Genomic DNA, 15635 nt, shown 5'->3' on the forward strand with positions numbered 1-15635 from the left:
CAGAAAAGGCTCCTAGAATTAGGTTGTATAATCGGTCGCCAGGAGTCTCTGGATTGTAGGGAGAAGTACTATTGGGAGTCGGAAGGGGGGGAAGAAGTGGGAATTAGGGAGCTATTGCTAGGCCTTCCTGGGGGCGTAGGCTTCGCACGAGGCCCTGGGTTTTTCATAGTCAGAACAGGGTTGGGGCCTACCCTGATAGCTTTTTAGGGAATTTCTTCCTTTTTAATTAGTATTAGCCTCCCCCTGTCTGCGCCGGATTCGTATAATCTGGCTCCCCAGGTTTATCCAGTTATCCAACTATTATCTGAGGGGTTAGTGATATTAAGCCAAATTTTAGCGCAAGGGTTTTGTGAGAAATCTGTTGTAGGCCTACCGCCAGTCATGAGTGTTCCATGGTGGGCCCCGGGCCATCCATCAGACCCACAGCTTCCAGGATTAGAACAGGTTTTCTGGTACCCTATTTTGAGAAAGGGGTCGCCTAAGGTTGTCCATTTTGAAGCTAAAGTCTCACAGCCCCAGTAGGCACAATAATAGTGTCCTGGGCTGTTACAGTAATTTTTCCCTGATTGGATGCGGGACATAGGTAGATGAGGGTCAGGTCGCAACAGGGCTCGTTCCCCAGAGTGGTAAGATTACAAGGGGTCACTAGAAAAGAAGGCTCCCCTGCTCCCTCCCAAGCTTTTATAGTCTTCCCATCATCCCATCTGGTTATTGTCCATTTCCAAGGCTTATGCGGGTTGGAACTGGGTTCCCCTAGGGGAAGGAGAAGAAGGAGTAGTAACCCTACGAACCCGCAGCTTGAGAGGATTGTCAGTCCTTTCCAGTTTTCATTGGGACTCAGAGGGCGAAGGCGCAGGTTTGAGATGAGATGCATGGATCCAGGATGCGATGCCATCGACCTTGATTGTGGTGGGGGTGGTCAAGAGTACCTGATACGGTCTTTTCCAGCGAGGTTCAAGAGTCTGTAGCTGGTGGCGGCGGACGTAGACGAAGTCTCCCACCTGATATTGATGCGGAGTTCTGTTGTCTCCCAGCTTGGAGGAGGTGGAGAGCTGCCGCCACAGGAACCGCTGGGCTTTTTCCAAGGCTCGCAGCCTGTCAAGCAAGGGGGTATGGAGGGAACTATTAATTTCTAGAATGGAGGACATGTCCTTGACTGGAGGTGGGGGCTCCATACAAGATTTCATAGGGGGTTAGATTACACATGAGAGCAGAGGGGGTATTCCTGGCCCTGAACAGGGCATAAGGCAGGAGCACGGTCCAATCTTTCAAGCCAGTCTCTATAGCTAATTTGGTTAGGGTCTCTTTAATTGTCCTGTTCATTCTTTCTACCTGTCCTGAGCTTTCAGGTCTGTATGCGCAATGCAATTTCCAATCAATCCCCAATATCCTGGCCACACCCTGACTTACCTGGGCTACAAATGCGGGTCCATTATTTGACCCTATTACCTTTGGCAGACCGAACCGGGGAAAAATCTTTCCATAATCTTCTTGACTACGACATGGGCCATTTCTCTCTTAGTTGGGTAGGCTTCAACCCATCCTGAAAAGGTGTCTATAAAAACTAGTAAGTATTTAAGTCCATATTTTGCAGGGTTAATTTCAGTAAAGTCGACTTCCCAGAACTGCCCAGGTCGAGTTCCCCTTAGTCTTTTTCTGTTAGGAGCTTTGGTGGGGTAGGCGTTTACGATTTGACACGCCTGACGCTCTCTGGCTACATGATCTGCCAGTTCTTTCCTTTTTGAGGCTGCCAGAGGGTACAGTTCCCTCTGGTCTTGCAGGAGCTGCTGTAGTTTCCCTGTCCTCAGGTGAGTGAGCTGGTGGACCTGCTGTATGTAAGCTAGGGCTTCCGACTCTCCTTGGGGTGTAACCTCAGATAGTGTCTCAGGGGGTTGCTGGTTTTCTTTGGTTATTAGGACCAAGTTTATAGGGTCCCTTAATGCTGCCGCTTTTTCTTCTTTATCTGCTCGCCTATTACCCATGGTTACTGGGTCCGAGCCTCTTTGGTGGCTAGCACAGTGGACAATGGCTAGTTCTTTGTTTCAGCCCTGGCGGCCTTGTTGCATGTTTCCGGCATCGCTGAGGGTGGATTTTATACATGCTATTTTAATTGTCCCCAACATTTCCTCCCTTTGTTTTTTTAAAAGGATGGAGGAAGAATGCTGATTCAGCTTTCTTTTGGCATTAACCTTTGCTGGGGGAAGTAGAGGCCTCATCCCCCAGGTTGTTTGTGGCTCTGTTTTTCTGGGGAGAGGAATTTTTGCAGAGTGAACCTCTATGCAAGATGAGGCATACTTCTCAAGGAGCTCGAAAATGGCCTTTAATTGTTTTGGCCCTCCTTTGCAGTGCTTTGCCTTGCACCCAGCGGTACCAATCATAGCATAAGCTAGAAGCATATTTTCGAGTTGTATGCTGCTCCCGTAGGAGTGGGGATTCTTACCCGAGAGGGTGGGTAGCAGTCAGATATTTTGGTTTCATACCTTGGTTAGCGAGATGAAGCCAGTAATAATGCACTTGAATGGGCCTGCTTAGGGCAGAATTAATTTGGTCCTTAATTAGCTGTATTATTCTTTTTTCTCTTACTAATTTTTTTCCCTCTCTTTCTCCTTCCCTCCTTTGTTCTTTTTCCTCCTCTGTTTCTCTCTTATAAAACACTTTTTTAGCTTCTTTGATTAAATCTCGCAAGGCTAGGTCCTGCAACCCGTCTAAGCGCTGCAGCTTGCGTCTGATGTCTGGAGCTGATTGGCCGATAAAGGCCATGGCCACTGAGGCTCTTTGATCCTCTGATTGAGGGTCAAAGGGAGCACACCTACGGTATGCCTCCATTAGTTTTTTTTTTTTTTTTTTTTTAAACACTGAGGGCGATTCGTCCGCTCCCTGAATAATTTCTTTTACCTTGGCCAAATTGATGGGCCGGCGTGCGGCTGCTCGGAGACCCGCTACTAGAGTCTGGCGATAGATGGACAGATGCTCCCTACCTTTAGAGGTGTTCGGGTCCCAATTAGGGCGGCGCAGCGGGAACCGATCGTCGATGACATGCTGGAGTTGGGTGGGTCTCCCATCTTGTCCGGGAACTTGCTTCCTGGCTTCCAGGAGGATCCGATCTCACTCTTCCGTGGTGAAGAAAGTCTCCAGGAGTTGTTGACAATCATCCCAAGTGGGCTGGTGAGAGAACATAAGGGACTCCACCAATCCAGTCAGCCTAGTGGGAGCCTCGGAAAAAGGAGGGTTATTATTTTTCCAGTTATATAAGTCAGAGGAGGAAAAGGGCCAGTATTGTAGAGCGGGCATTTCTCCCCCGTGTCCATCATCCACTGGAGGCTCGTACGGTCTGAGGGGGAGAGTGACCGCCACATCAGATGGGCTTTGTGCTCGTCTGCTTCGTGTACTATGTGCCGGTCCTGGTTCATCTGGGATCGTCTGTTGGTGAACCTGCGGAGAGGGAATGGAAGAGGGCGGAGAGAGAGAACTAGAGGAGGGAGAAGGTGAGCTAAGAGAAGGGAGGTCCTGTACCGGAGCTGAAGGGTAGGGAGGAGGGGAAGAAGGACCTGCGTCGAAGAGGAGTAGATCCGATTGGGATTCCGGTAGGACTGCAGGAGGTAAGGAAGGATAGAGTTTCGGAGCTTGAGAAGGACCCGGCACCTTGATTGGGAGTACAGAGGGAGAGTCATGTTGACCAAGAGGAGTAAGAAACGGCTTTACCCATGGAGGTGGGTTTTCACACAGGTCCTGCCAAACCATGATGTAGGGCTGCTGGTCCGGGTGGCCATACGGGTCAGGGCAGAAGACGACTGACTTGACGGCCCAAATCAAGGGTAGATGAAAAGCTCCTTCACGAGGCCATTCCACGTTAAAAGAGGGTCACTCGGCCGAGCAGAAGGTCTGCCATTTGCCTTTCTTTACAATAAGAGATGGATTCTGACCTCTTTCCCTGACCTCAGACCAGTGTCTTAAGGTCCGAGAAAGTGGAGTCGAAGTTCCCTGACCCATCTTTGGTAAAACGAAAACAATTCCTAACACACAAATACAGACAGACACACAAAGAGCCGGCACACCACGTTTATACAGTTTCAGAGACAAAGCTCAGACTGGCCTGATGACTGTGATTGAGTCTCCCCCGTCAGAAGGGAAACAGAATCAAAGTCGGCCCTGTAGGAAGACTCCAGGCGTCCCCGGAGGTCCCCCAATCCCGAGGCGTCCCTCAGGAGAGTGACCTGCAACCCCTGGACACGTCTGCCGGTTGCGGTCGGGGAGTGCTCACGCAACTCTCCGACAGTCACTGCCAGTCTGACAGACTAAGCGATCGCACCTCAGACAAAAAGGCCTCACTTACCCCGAGAGAAAGAGCTGTTGGAGCGTCCCCTTACGAAGAGCCAATCTTGGTGGGACCTCCAAATGTAAGAATTCGAGAGTTTTGCCACGCAAAGGAGGACTCCAAGAGACGTTCTCTCATGCAACACGCAAGGGGTTTATTTACCACACATGCGTGGGGCTCACTGAACATGCAGGAACAGAGAGCCCCGAGCCTGGGTTTGGGAAGCCTTTTAAGGGCCAGGATAAGGGGGTGGGGTTTGAGGGTTGAACATGAGTTACAGGTTCTGCTTTATGTAGGAAGTAGATAACGAACAGTTTCACAACAAGTATTTCTGGCGCCAGGAGTCATGGGGGTTGCAAGAAGCAGATAACCGCCCCGGGAAAGTCCCGGGTTGATTTTCTTAGCCTGATGGGGCCCATAACTCTTTCCTTTACAATCCTTCTTTACATAAGAAAAGTTAGCTACTGTTAAGCTTTATAAAATCCTTCTTTACATAAGAAAAGTTAGCTACTGTTAAGCTTTATAAAATCCTTCTTTACAAAATGTTTACATAGCAAGTTAAACTGGCAATTAGGATGCCACAGTAGACTACTGTAGATCCACTATCCCCAAGAATACACACTAACATTTCGATTCTCTACTAATTACAGAGTGAAGCAAGTTAATAGTCAGTTCTCATGTCTTCCTCCTCATTAAATATTCTTTCATCTGCCACGATTTGGTAATAGAATTATACTCCAGGTTTAAGTACACTGCTTTCAGGTTCAGAAGACCTATCAGATTAATTTTTTAACATCTTATCCGTATTTGGAACATAATCTTCTTAAAGAAAAATACAATAAAGTCATCTTAAAATACCACGATGATAATGATTAGCAATGATGATTACATTCTTTTAAATGTAGCAATGTTAAAAATTTATTTGGATTTAAATCTGAATGTTATTATGCATGCTTTACTTTTAAAAGAAAGCAAACTCATAATAAAAATGAGAATTCCATTCCTTTTCACAACGAAGTGATGCCCAAGATTATATATATATTCAATATAGAGGATCATCCACATCCCCATTCAACGTTAAAGAAATATGCACAGTGTAAACTGATAGGTAGAAAAATAATTCAGAGGCACTAAGAACTGCAGAATGAAAAACAGCCATTATGCTCAAGATTTCCAAAAAGAAAAGTAAAAAGAAAATTCAGTGAAAAGGATCATTCAATTATGGGTAATGACTAAATAAATTTAAATTTACATTATTCTATCCAGCTCCAAAGACAACAGTCTAAAGTGTTACCTGGAACTTTGTGACTGCCATGATATCTTATCACCACCAATATGATTTTTGGTTCTTATATAGAAATTGTTTCCCACAAAGCTACATACAGACAAAATATTGTTTTCTTAAAAAAAAAAATTAGGACAGGGTGGGCAGTGGTGATTCAGTGTCAGAATTCTTGCCTGCGATGCCAGAGACCCGGGTTCGAGTCCCAAAACCTGCCCATGCAAAAAAAATTAGGACATTTCAAAATAATTTTTTTTCACACTATCTGAGTCAAATAATACTAAAGACTCTTAGCACTTTCTGATCAGAGGAAATCAATACTTAAAGTCAAGCACGGTGTGGTATGCCAGCTATGGTGATTGACTAAACTTTTAATATTATAAATTGACAAGAAAAAATAGAACGCATTGAGAAAATCATCTTAAGTGACTTATCAAGCAAAAATATTCCAGTCCTAGCTCTATATAATTAGCAAACAAAAAAGACTTGATCCATAATTAGGAAAAACATATATGCAATCACATGAATATCAAATGAAGCTATTTTGACAGCCTAATAGACCAGCATTTTAAATAAGGCTCCTAAATCTCAGAAACTTAAAAATATCTGATGCTGCTGTGAATCGTCCAACATTTTAAAGACCATTGCTACCATGCCATGCGCTCTCAGGTGCATTCGAAAACTGGGCATGGCACATTTAGTAGCCAAGCTAATAACACTAGAAGAAAACAGACTAGATTAGGAGGACTGGGATATATCTACTACATTGGCTTCACTTTGTGTAATACCAAAACAAGCAGGGGCAAGGGGGTATTAAAAAACATGGGCAAAAGAAAATAAAAATAAAAAAAAAAACACAGGCTAATCAAATTTTACTAATGCCTAGTATGTGACTATGTCAACTACATTTAAAAATAACAATAAATCACCTGCTCATCTTTGGCACATTCCTTACATTACTACTACAATTTTAAGCATGAGGTGTGAACTACCTTTCATAATGTTTCTGAGACAATTACTGAACATAGATGAATAAAACACAGAACCACAAAGGATATTTTATTTAACAATTTATAATTTACCATTCTTAATTTTCATAGTGCCAAAATATTACTCAGCTAACTGACTAAAGCAAAAACCTTTACAAAATAAGTAAAGTCCATTTTTAGATTGTTTCTAAAACTCAAATTCTAGATGGCAACTAAGTAAGTTAAAATTAGGGAATGCTAGATTCTAGCTCCAAAGGGCAAAGCCCAGGGTGTGACGGCACTTGGATGCACTTTTAGTATTTTCATCAAGGTTATTACTTAATTATATCATGTCTCCCAAACCAGTGTTGTAAGTCCCAGAGCAGATACCACTACTTTGTTAAAGAAAAGAAAAAGAAGATAAAAAATTACATTGGAAATGAAAAAACACCTTTATTATAAAACTATTATCACTTTACCAATTTTTCCTGATGTGACTGATACAAAACTGCTCTTTAAAACATTCATATTAAAAACCAGACAAATGGTACTATCATGGCAAACTGATAATTTGATCACAATCAAGATATTCAATTCATTATAGAATACAAATATGATGTAGATCAAAACATGCTTAATCTACATCTTGTTTAAAATTATGAGCTGAAAAAGAACTTAAAAGATACCTTAGAATAAACTTTCTTCTTTTAAGCATCTTGACAATGAAGCCTACATTTTGTTAAAGGGCTATGATCCCCCATCTTTCTTTCTTCTACTGTTGGCTATAAATTACACCCATGACAACAAAATCACAAATGTTTAACATAACAATATTCTACCCAGTTGGAAAAATTCAATGACATACGGCATGCATATAATTATTAAATATAAAATAAGATCTTACCTAAGGCAACGTGTGTTTAGAGGCTGAGTGCTCTTTAAGCCACTCAACAAGTACTCAATGTCATCAGTGAACTCTTGATTTTCACCAAATTCCACCACATCATTGAAGTGCTTCACGTGTTGAACAACAGTATATAACTGCCAAGAGAAAAAATGTCCATCTCTTTCGTAACTATGAACTAGGATATTTAAATTCATGGGCTTGCTCCCTTTCATTTAAGCACATGAAATAGTTCAGTAGATGACAACAACAAAAATATTTTAAAAACATTAGAAGTTGTAGAACAAGATAAATTTTAGTTTCTGGTCTAAAACTGTGAATATCAGTGTACTGTATTGCTCAAGACATTAAAAGACTAAATGTTACATAAAAAAAATCCATCTACTTGCAGTAAAAACGTATATAGCTGCTTACTTCTTTGTCTTCTTTTCTGCATTCCAGTGCAGTAACTATATCTTGGTAGGGCTGAGTAGGTATTGTCACAGTTTTTATCACTTTGGGTGGTGGTGCGGGAGCCTTAAAAACTCCATCATCTTTTTGATTTGGTTCCTTTGAAGACAGCCTCACCTATTAAAAAGGTATTAAATTAGCTGTTCTAAATAGGTATATAAAAATAGTAACATCTTATCTATCTGACAAATTTAGCTCCAGAAAAAGAGTAAATAAAGCTGAAAAAAAGGGAAGACCTCTGAAAGGTCACAGAGGATACTTCAAATTCCATGAACTACCAGGTAGAACTTACATGTTTTACTGAAAAAATAAAACAAAGCCAAAAAACCCACTTAGGATTCATTCTAGTCTTTTTTAACCTTGCATTTAACACAATTTATTATGTCTCCAGGAACATTAGCTAGAATAAAGAATCACAGTTGTACATATAAACAGCCCTGAGGAAGAGCAAGGAGTGAGACATAAACTATAACAGACAGGCAAAAGAGTCTAAAAAGCACAGGAATCTGAAGTATTCAGAAAGGAAATAAACAGCCACATAACGGGAGCTTGGCATACACTCACATGGTTCATAACTTCTAATGCGCACAATGATGATTCTGTGCTATCGAACGGTGCTTAAAATGTGTTTAATCAGTTTAAGAAAACAGGGAATATTATCTTAGAAAGCTGCTCTCCCCCAATTATTTTGTTACTGTTATTATAAACACCTGACCTGAAAACTCCAAATGTTGGACACTTTACCATAAATCTGGAAATACTGTGTGTGACATTAATAGTCCTTCTGAAGAAAATAATTTGATAAGCATATCTCATTCAAATGTGTTTTGAAGGGAAACATTACTGGCATGCAGGAAGAGGTTCTCCTCTGCAAAGTAAATTATCCACTCAAAGCCACTTTTTCATGTATGTATGATGTTACAGAAACATCAAATAAAAAAATTACTCTCTTAAACACTAAAGAACCTAAATTCCATAAAATGCGGCTTAGGTGTAAAAGCAATCCAAATATTTCAAGGCTCTCACTTATAAGCTGGTATCACTAAAAGTTCTGTTATCCTGTCCACAGTTCTTATTATTCCAGTGAACTAAACTGAAGTCATTATATTTCAGTGAAGGTCAAAATAAATGGTCAGAAACTAAGAAAGACATTTACTTACGGTGACACTCTGAGATTTTACTACTGGAGGCCCAGGTAGTTCTTCTGAGTCTGGATGGTTCCAATGTCTGGCATTATACACAGCTTTTGTAGGAGACTAGAGAAATGAAGAAAAGATCAATTGCTTCCCTCTTAACTTTGCCCTCTTTACAAAAGTGCTTCCTTTAATAAAGTAAAATTATAAAGATAACTGAAATATACAAACATATGTTCTGGACAGCAGGTGATGCTACCTGGGATGCATTTCCACCATGTTCCCACGCCTCTGGCAGACACATGGAGTCACAGGGTTATGCAGCCACAGCACTGGTGTGTAGTGCTCTGTGCAACTACTGCCAACCAAGAGAAGATGGCACTGAAATTAAACCTATCGGCCAGGCTTATTCTAGTTTAGTAATTAATATATTTAATTCAACATGTTCTTTGGCAAAACTTTGTTCCTCATACTTATGACTCACGACCCACAATCTTCCAGCAATGGGATTCAGGTAGCTTATGACAGTTACCATTTTCTACATTTGTTTAACCAAACTGTTATGATCAGATGTGTGCCATCATTCAAAAATTTTCAAGCTTTATAATATAGGGAGATTTGCTACATATATACTACATTTTTATAGGTTCTAGTATAGTACCATGTAATGAAACACATGACTCCTAAAGCAGAATGCATAAATATTTACACTAAGTGGGAAAAAGATGTAAATTGTTCCATATCATTTCAGACTATTTTGCTGCCAAATCAACTATAAACTTATAAGAGTGACTAAATAAAGACTGACTACACAGAAAACTGAAACCTCATCTACATCCATTACAAAACTGCTGTTAATTTTTTAAACTTAAAATAAATGGTTTAATCTGATTTTCTTTGTTTTTAAGACTGCAATCTTTGTATTTTCTGTATTGCATATACTACATAAGTAATATGTATTACTTATATTACATATATTCACATAAGAGTACAAGTGAAAAAAATCTATTTTAAGACTGGCCAAAATTTCATGAAAAAAATCAACCCTTACTAGAACCCAGATACTATGTCAAACATTAACACCACCCAAATCAATAGGACAAGCCCTTGATCTTGAGGCTTACAATTGTGAAGCTTAAGTAGGTAGCAGAGAAGCTTAGCCTACCTATAGGTATGCATAAGAGTTACTTCTGGAGGACCTCTTTTGTTCTCAAATGTGGTCTTACTCTCTTTAAGCCCAACTCTGTAAGTGAAATCATTGCTCTTCCCCTTAAGTGGGACATGACATCCGGGGGTAAAAATCTTCCTAACAGCCTGGGAGAAGACTCACAGGGATGAGTTCGGTCCTGGAACCATGGGATCAACAATTCCATCCTACCAAAAGGGGGAAATGAAGTGTAACTAATAAAGTATCAATGGCTGGGAGAGTTGAAATAGAATCAACAGGCTACTCTGGAGGTCACTCTTATGCAAGCTTCAGTTAGACATTGCTACCTATCATAATCTGCCAAACCCCAACCAAAACCATTCTAGCCAATCCTAAAGAACTAGGGTAACTTTCCAGAAACCTACAACCTCCAGATGGGTCCCTGGGACAGATGAGTCCTGAACCCTAGACGGCCCAGCCTCTCCAGAACCCTCAAGATCAAGGTCTTGTCCTATTGATTTGGGTGGGGTTAATGTTTGACATAGTATCGGGGGATTCTAGTAAGGGTTAATTTTTTCATAAAATTTAGCTAGTTCCACATCCAGCCCCGTATTACTGACAGCCCCTTCCAACATAAAAATTTATAATGGCCATAGCCCAAACAAATACCCCCTAAAGATTGGGATGGAAAGATCAAAGGTGATGATGGGAGTTACACAAAGAAGGTTAGGGTTTAACAAAGGAGTATGGTTACTGAATCATTGTATTGTTATTTCTTTTAGTCTCCAGTATCTTAGAGCAGCTAGGAGTACAAACTGTAGAACTGTAACCCATTCAAACTCTGAAATATGTTCTACAGCTAACTGTGGTGCTGTGCTTTGAAATTTATTGTTTTTTAGAATATATATTATTTTTCACAAAAAAGAAAAAAGTGATGATAAAAATATACATATTCCTTCTAGTCTCCAATGTTCTGGAGCAGCTAGAAGGGAAAATCTGAGGTGACAGTATGGTGGCCCATGACAAACTCTGGGATCTGTCCTATAACTGCTTATTAAAGACTGCTTTGAAGACTATTGCTTTTTTCCTTTCTTTGCTTTGTAATGTATGTTATATTAAGTAGTAAAAAAAGTTAAAAAAAAAAAAGATTCTACAAAGGTTTCGTGTACTAAGGTGTGCTAGTTTGAAAAGATGTATTTACCCTTAAAAAGCCATGTTTTTGTTCAACTCAACAACAAAAAGACAGCCAATCCAATTACAAAATGGGAAAAAGACTTGAACAGACACTTCTCAGAAGAGGAAATACAAATGGCCAAAATGCACAGGAAGAGATGCTCAACGTCCCTGGCCATTAGAGAAATGCAAATCAAAACCACAATGAGATATCATCTCACACCCACCAGAATGGCCGTTATCAACAAAACAGAAAATGACAAGGGCTGGAGAGGATGTGGAGAAAGAGGCACATTTATTCACTGTTGGTGGGAAAGTCAAATGGTGCAACCACTATGGAAGGCTGTTTGGCAGTTCCTCAAAAAGCTGAATACAGAATTGCCATATGACCCAGTAATACCATTGCCAGGTATCTACTCAGAGGACATAAGGGCAAAGACACAAACGGACATTTGCACACCAATGTTTATCGCAGCATTATTTACAATTGCAAGGAGATGGAAACAGCCAAAATAGACGAGTGGCTAAACAAACTGTGGTATATACATACGATGGAATATTATGCAGCTTTAAGACAGAATAAACTTAAGAAGTATGTAACAACATGGATGGACCTTGAGAACATTATGCTGAGTGAGACTAGTCAAAAACTAAAGGAGAAATACTACTGTATGGTCTCATTGATATGAACTGACATTAGTAAATAAACTTGGAATATTTCGTTGATAACAGAGACCATCAGGAGATAGAAATAGGGTAAGATATTGGGTAATTGGAGCTGAAGGGATACAGACTGTGCAACAGGACTGGATACAAAATCTCAGAAACAGACAGCACAATACTACCTAACTGTAATACAATTATGTTAAAACACTGAATGAAGCTGCATGTGAGAATGCTAGAGAGAGGAGGGCTGGGGACATAAATGAAATCACAAAGAAAGATGTTAAAGATTGACATGGTATAATCTAGGAATGCCTAGAGGGTATAATAATAGTGAAATGTACAAGGTACAATTTTAAAAATGGTTTTCCATGAGGAGAACAAAGGAATGTCATTATTGCAGGGTGCTGAAAATAGATGGTAATTAATATCTTAAAATGTCACCTTCTGTGTGAGACTAAAGCAAAAAAAATGTGTATTTGTTACAAAATTTATATTTTGACTAGTGCATTTCCTAGTATAACTTATGCAGATAGTTTGATTGAACGCGTTAAGTACTTGGAAACTCAGGTAGGACATGAGATTTTGCTGGTTTGTCCAGAGTGACGCCACGATGAATCCCAGACTGATTTGATCAGTGAGTGGAAAAGTATCTGCAAAGCCCCCTTTGGGGAGTGATGAGAACAGGGAGAAATTCAACTTCCCCAAGTTGAATTCTTGATATTCCCACAAGCAGTGTGGACAACCAAAGCTATAGGCTGATCCCCCAGTCTTGGGGTTTGTTCACATGAAACTTAACCCCGCAAAGGATAGGTCAAGCTTACTTAAAATTAGGCCTAAGGGTCAGCCCCAAGAGAGCCTCTTTTGTTGCTCAGATGTGGCCTCTCTCTCCAGCCAACACAACGAGCAGTCTCACCACCCTACCCCTCTCTACATGGGACATGACTCCCAGGGGTGTGGACCTTCCTGGCAACGTGGGACAGAGATCTTGGAATGAGCAGAGACTCAGAATCAAGGGACTGAGAAAAACCCTAGAATGAGCTGAGACTTAACATCAAGGGATTGAGAAAACCTTCTCGACCAAAAGGGGGAATAGGGAAATGAGACAAAGTGTCAATGGTTGAGAGATTCCAAACAGAGTTGAGAGGTTATCCTGGAGGCTATTCTTAAGCATCAAGTAGATATCATCCCGTTAGTCAAGATGTAATGGAGAGGCTGGAGGGAACCACCTGAAAATGTAGAGCTGTGTTCCAGTAGCCATGTTGCTTGAGGATGACTGAATAATGATACAGCTGTCACAGTGTGACTGTGTGATTGTGAAAACCTTGTGTCTGATGCTCCTTTTATCTACCTTGTCAACAAAGGAGTAGAACATATGGAATAAAAATAAATAATAGGGGGAACAAATGCTAAAATAAATTTAGTTTGAAATGCTAGTGATCAATGAAAGCGAGGGGAAGGGGTATGGTAGGTATAATCTTTTTTTTTTCTTTCCTGTGTTCATTTTATTTCTTTTTCTATTGTCTTTTTATTTTTTTCTGAATTAATGCAAATTTTCTAGGAAATGAATATGCAACTAAGTGATGATACTGGGAATTACTGATTATGTATATTGTTGTATTTTGTTTCTTTATTTTTTAATTAATAAATAAATTTTTTTAAAAAGCCATGTTTTAATCCTAATCCCATTTTGTAAAGGCAGCTGTTTCTTCTAATCCCTATTAAGTATTGCATGCTTGACACTGTACCCAAAACATCTTCCTGGAGATGTGATTTAATCAAGAGTGGCTGTTAAACAGAGTTAGGTTGAGGTATATCCGTCCATTTGGGTGGGTCTTGATTAGTTTACTGGAATCCTATAGAGGAGGAAACATTTTGGAGAAAATGATAGATTCTGAGACAACAGAACAACATAGCCACGAGAAGCAGAGTCCATCAGCCAGTGACCTTTGGAATGAGGAAGGAAAATGCCTCCTGGGGAGCTTCGTGAAGGGAAGCCAGGAGAGAAAGCTAGCAGATGACGTTGTGTTCACCATGTGCCTTTCCACTTGAGAAATAAACCCTGAACTTCATCGGTCTTCTTGAACCAAGGTATCTTTACCTGGATGCTTTATATTGGACATTTCAATAGGTTTATTTTAATTGGGACATTTTCTGGGCCTTAGAACTGTAAACTAGCAACTTATTAAATTCCCCTTTTTAAAAGCCATCCTGTTTCTGGTATATTGCATTTCGGCAGCTAGCAAACTAGAACACAGGGTAACTTTCCAGAAACCTACATCATCCAGATGGGTCCTTGCACCAGATAAGTCCTGAAATGCACAGAGGCCAGCCTCTCCAGAACATCTACTAGTTCCATCCCCCTGTCCTATATTATCAACAGCCTCTTCCAACATGAAAAAGTCAGAATGGACATTGCCCAAATGCCTCTAAAGAATGGGACAAGAAAGATCAAAGGTGATGGTGTAGTTATACAGAGAATGTCTAGTTTAACAAACAAATATGACAGCTGAATCATTAAATTGATATTTCTTCTAGCTTCCATTCCAGTATCTTAGAGCCACTAGAAGTAAAAACCTAAAATTGTGGAATTGTAACCCATACTAAACTCTGAAATTTGTTCTACAACTAATTGTTGTGCTATGCTTTGAAATTTATTGTTTTATCTATATGTTATTTTTCAAGCAAAAAAGAAAGTCGATTGTGATGACATAAAATAGTCATTCTTGAAGAGGTTTTCCATTTCTGTTCGTATATTCAGCATTAGTTGTTTCAGCTCCTGTATCTCATTTGAACTATTGGTTTGTTCCTTTGACTGGGCCATATTTTCAGTTTTCTGAGCGTGATCCGTTATCTTCTGCTGGCGTCTGGGCATTTAGTCAGATTTCCCTGGGTGTTGGACCCCACAGGTTGAAAGATTTTTCTTTGAAATCTCTGTGTTCTGTTTTTCTTATCCTGCCCAGTAGGTGGCGCTCGTGGCCAACGTTTGTCTACGGGTTCCACCAGTGAAAGTTGCTGTGGGTCCTTTAACTCTGGAAAATTCTCGCCGTAGGGGAGGTTTGGCAGCCGAAGCGTCTTGGAAGAGTGCCAGCGGGCCCAGGGTTCCGAACCCGGGGAGGGTCGCCGGCCGCCGCAGCACGGGAGAGCGTCTGGCCAAATTACCTAGTCGGCCCGGGGCGCCAAGCATGGCGGGAGGGCGCCAACTGTCGCAGCCCGGGAGAGTGCACTGTTCCCAGCTGGACCGGGGAGGCACGTGTTTGGAAGGGACCGCCCGGTCACTGTTCTCCGCAGTCTGGGGATTTCCAACCGAACTCTCTCAGTTGGTCTGGGGGGCCTCGCGTGGTGGGGGCGCCAGCCGCCACGGCACAAGGGGACCGCCTGTCCAATTCTGCCAGCTGGCCTTGGAAGGAGGAAGGGAGGGACTCCGGCCACTTGCTGTCCCACCCAGGAAAGCTCGCGCCCCTCGGTGATCTCACCAGAGCTGGTTCTCCCAGACAGTCAGCCATTCCAGGATGGGGTACGCCGTCCCTTTGATCTCCGTCGTGGCTCCGGGAGCTGCTCTGTATTGTCTCCACTCCCCCAGTAGCGGTTCTGAAGGAG

At 41.3% G+C, this 15635-nt stretch overlaps 1 protein-coding gene across 1 annotated transcript in view; it reads right to left on the reverse strand.

Moving 5' to 3' along the window:
• Window positions 1-6185: 6185 nt before the first annotated feature.
• Window positions 6186-15635, reverse strand: part of LOC143653324 (wings apart-like protein homolog) — a 37451-nt gene continuing 28001 nt past the window's right edge. The window contains 4 exon segments of the mRNA XM_077124448.1: window positions 6186-6315; window positions 7470-7606; window positions 7884-8036; window positions 9080-9175. Of these exon segments, the coding sequence (XP_076980563.1) occupies window positions 6186-6315; window positions 7470-7606; window positions 7884-8036; window positions 9080-9175 (516 nt within the window).

Source organism: Tamandua tetradactyla, chromosome 13 (assembly GCF_023851605.1).
Source record: "Tamandua tetradactyla isolate mTamTet1 chromosome 13, mTamTet1.pri, whole genome shotgun sequence".
Taxonomy (NCBI): domain Eukaryota; kingdom Metazoa; phylum Chordata; class Mammalia; order Pilosa; family Myrmecophagidae; genus Tamandua; species Tamandua tetradactyla.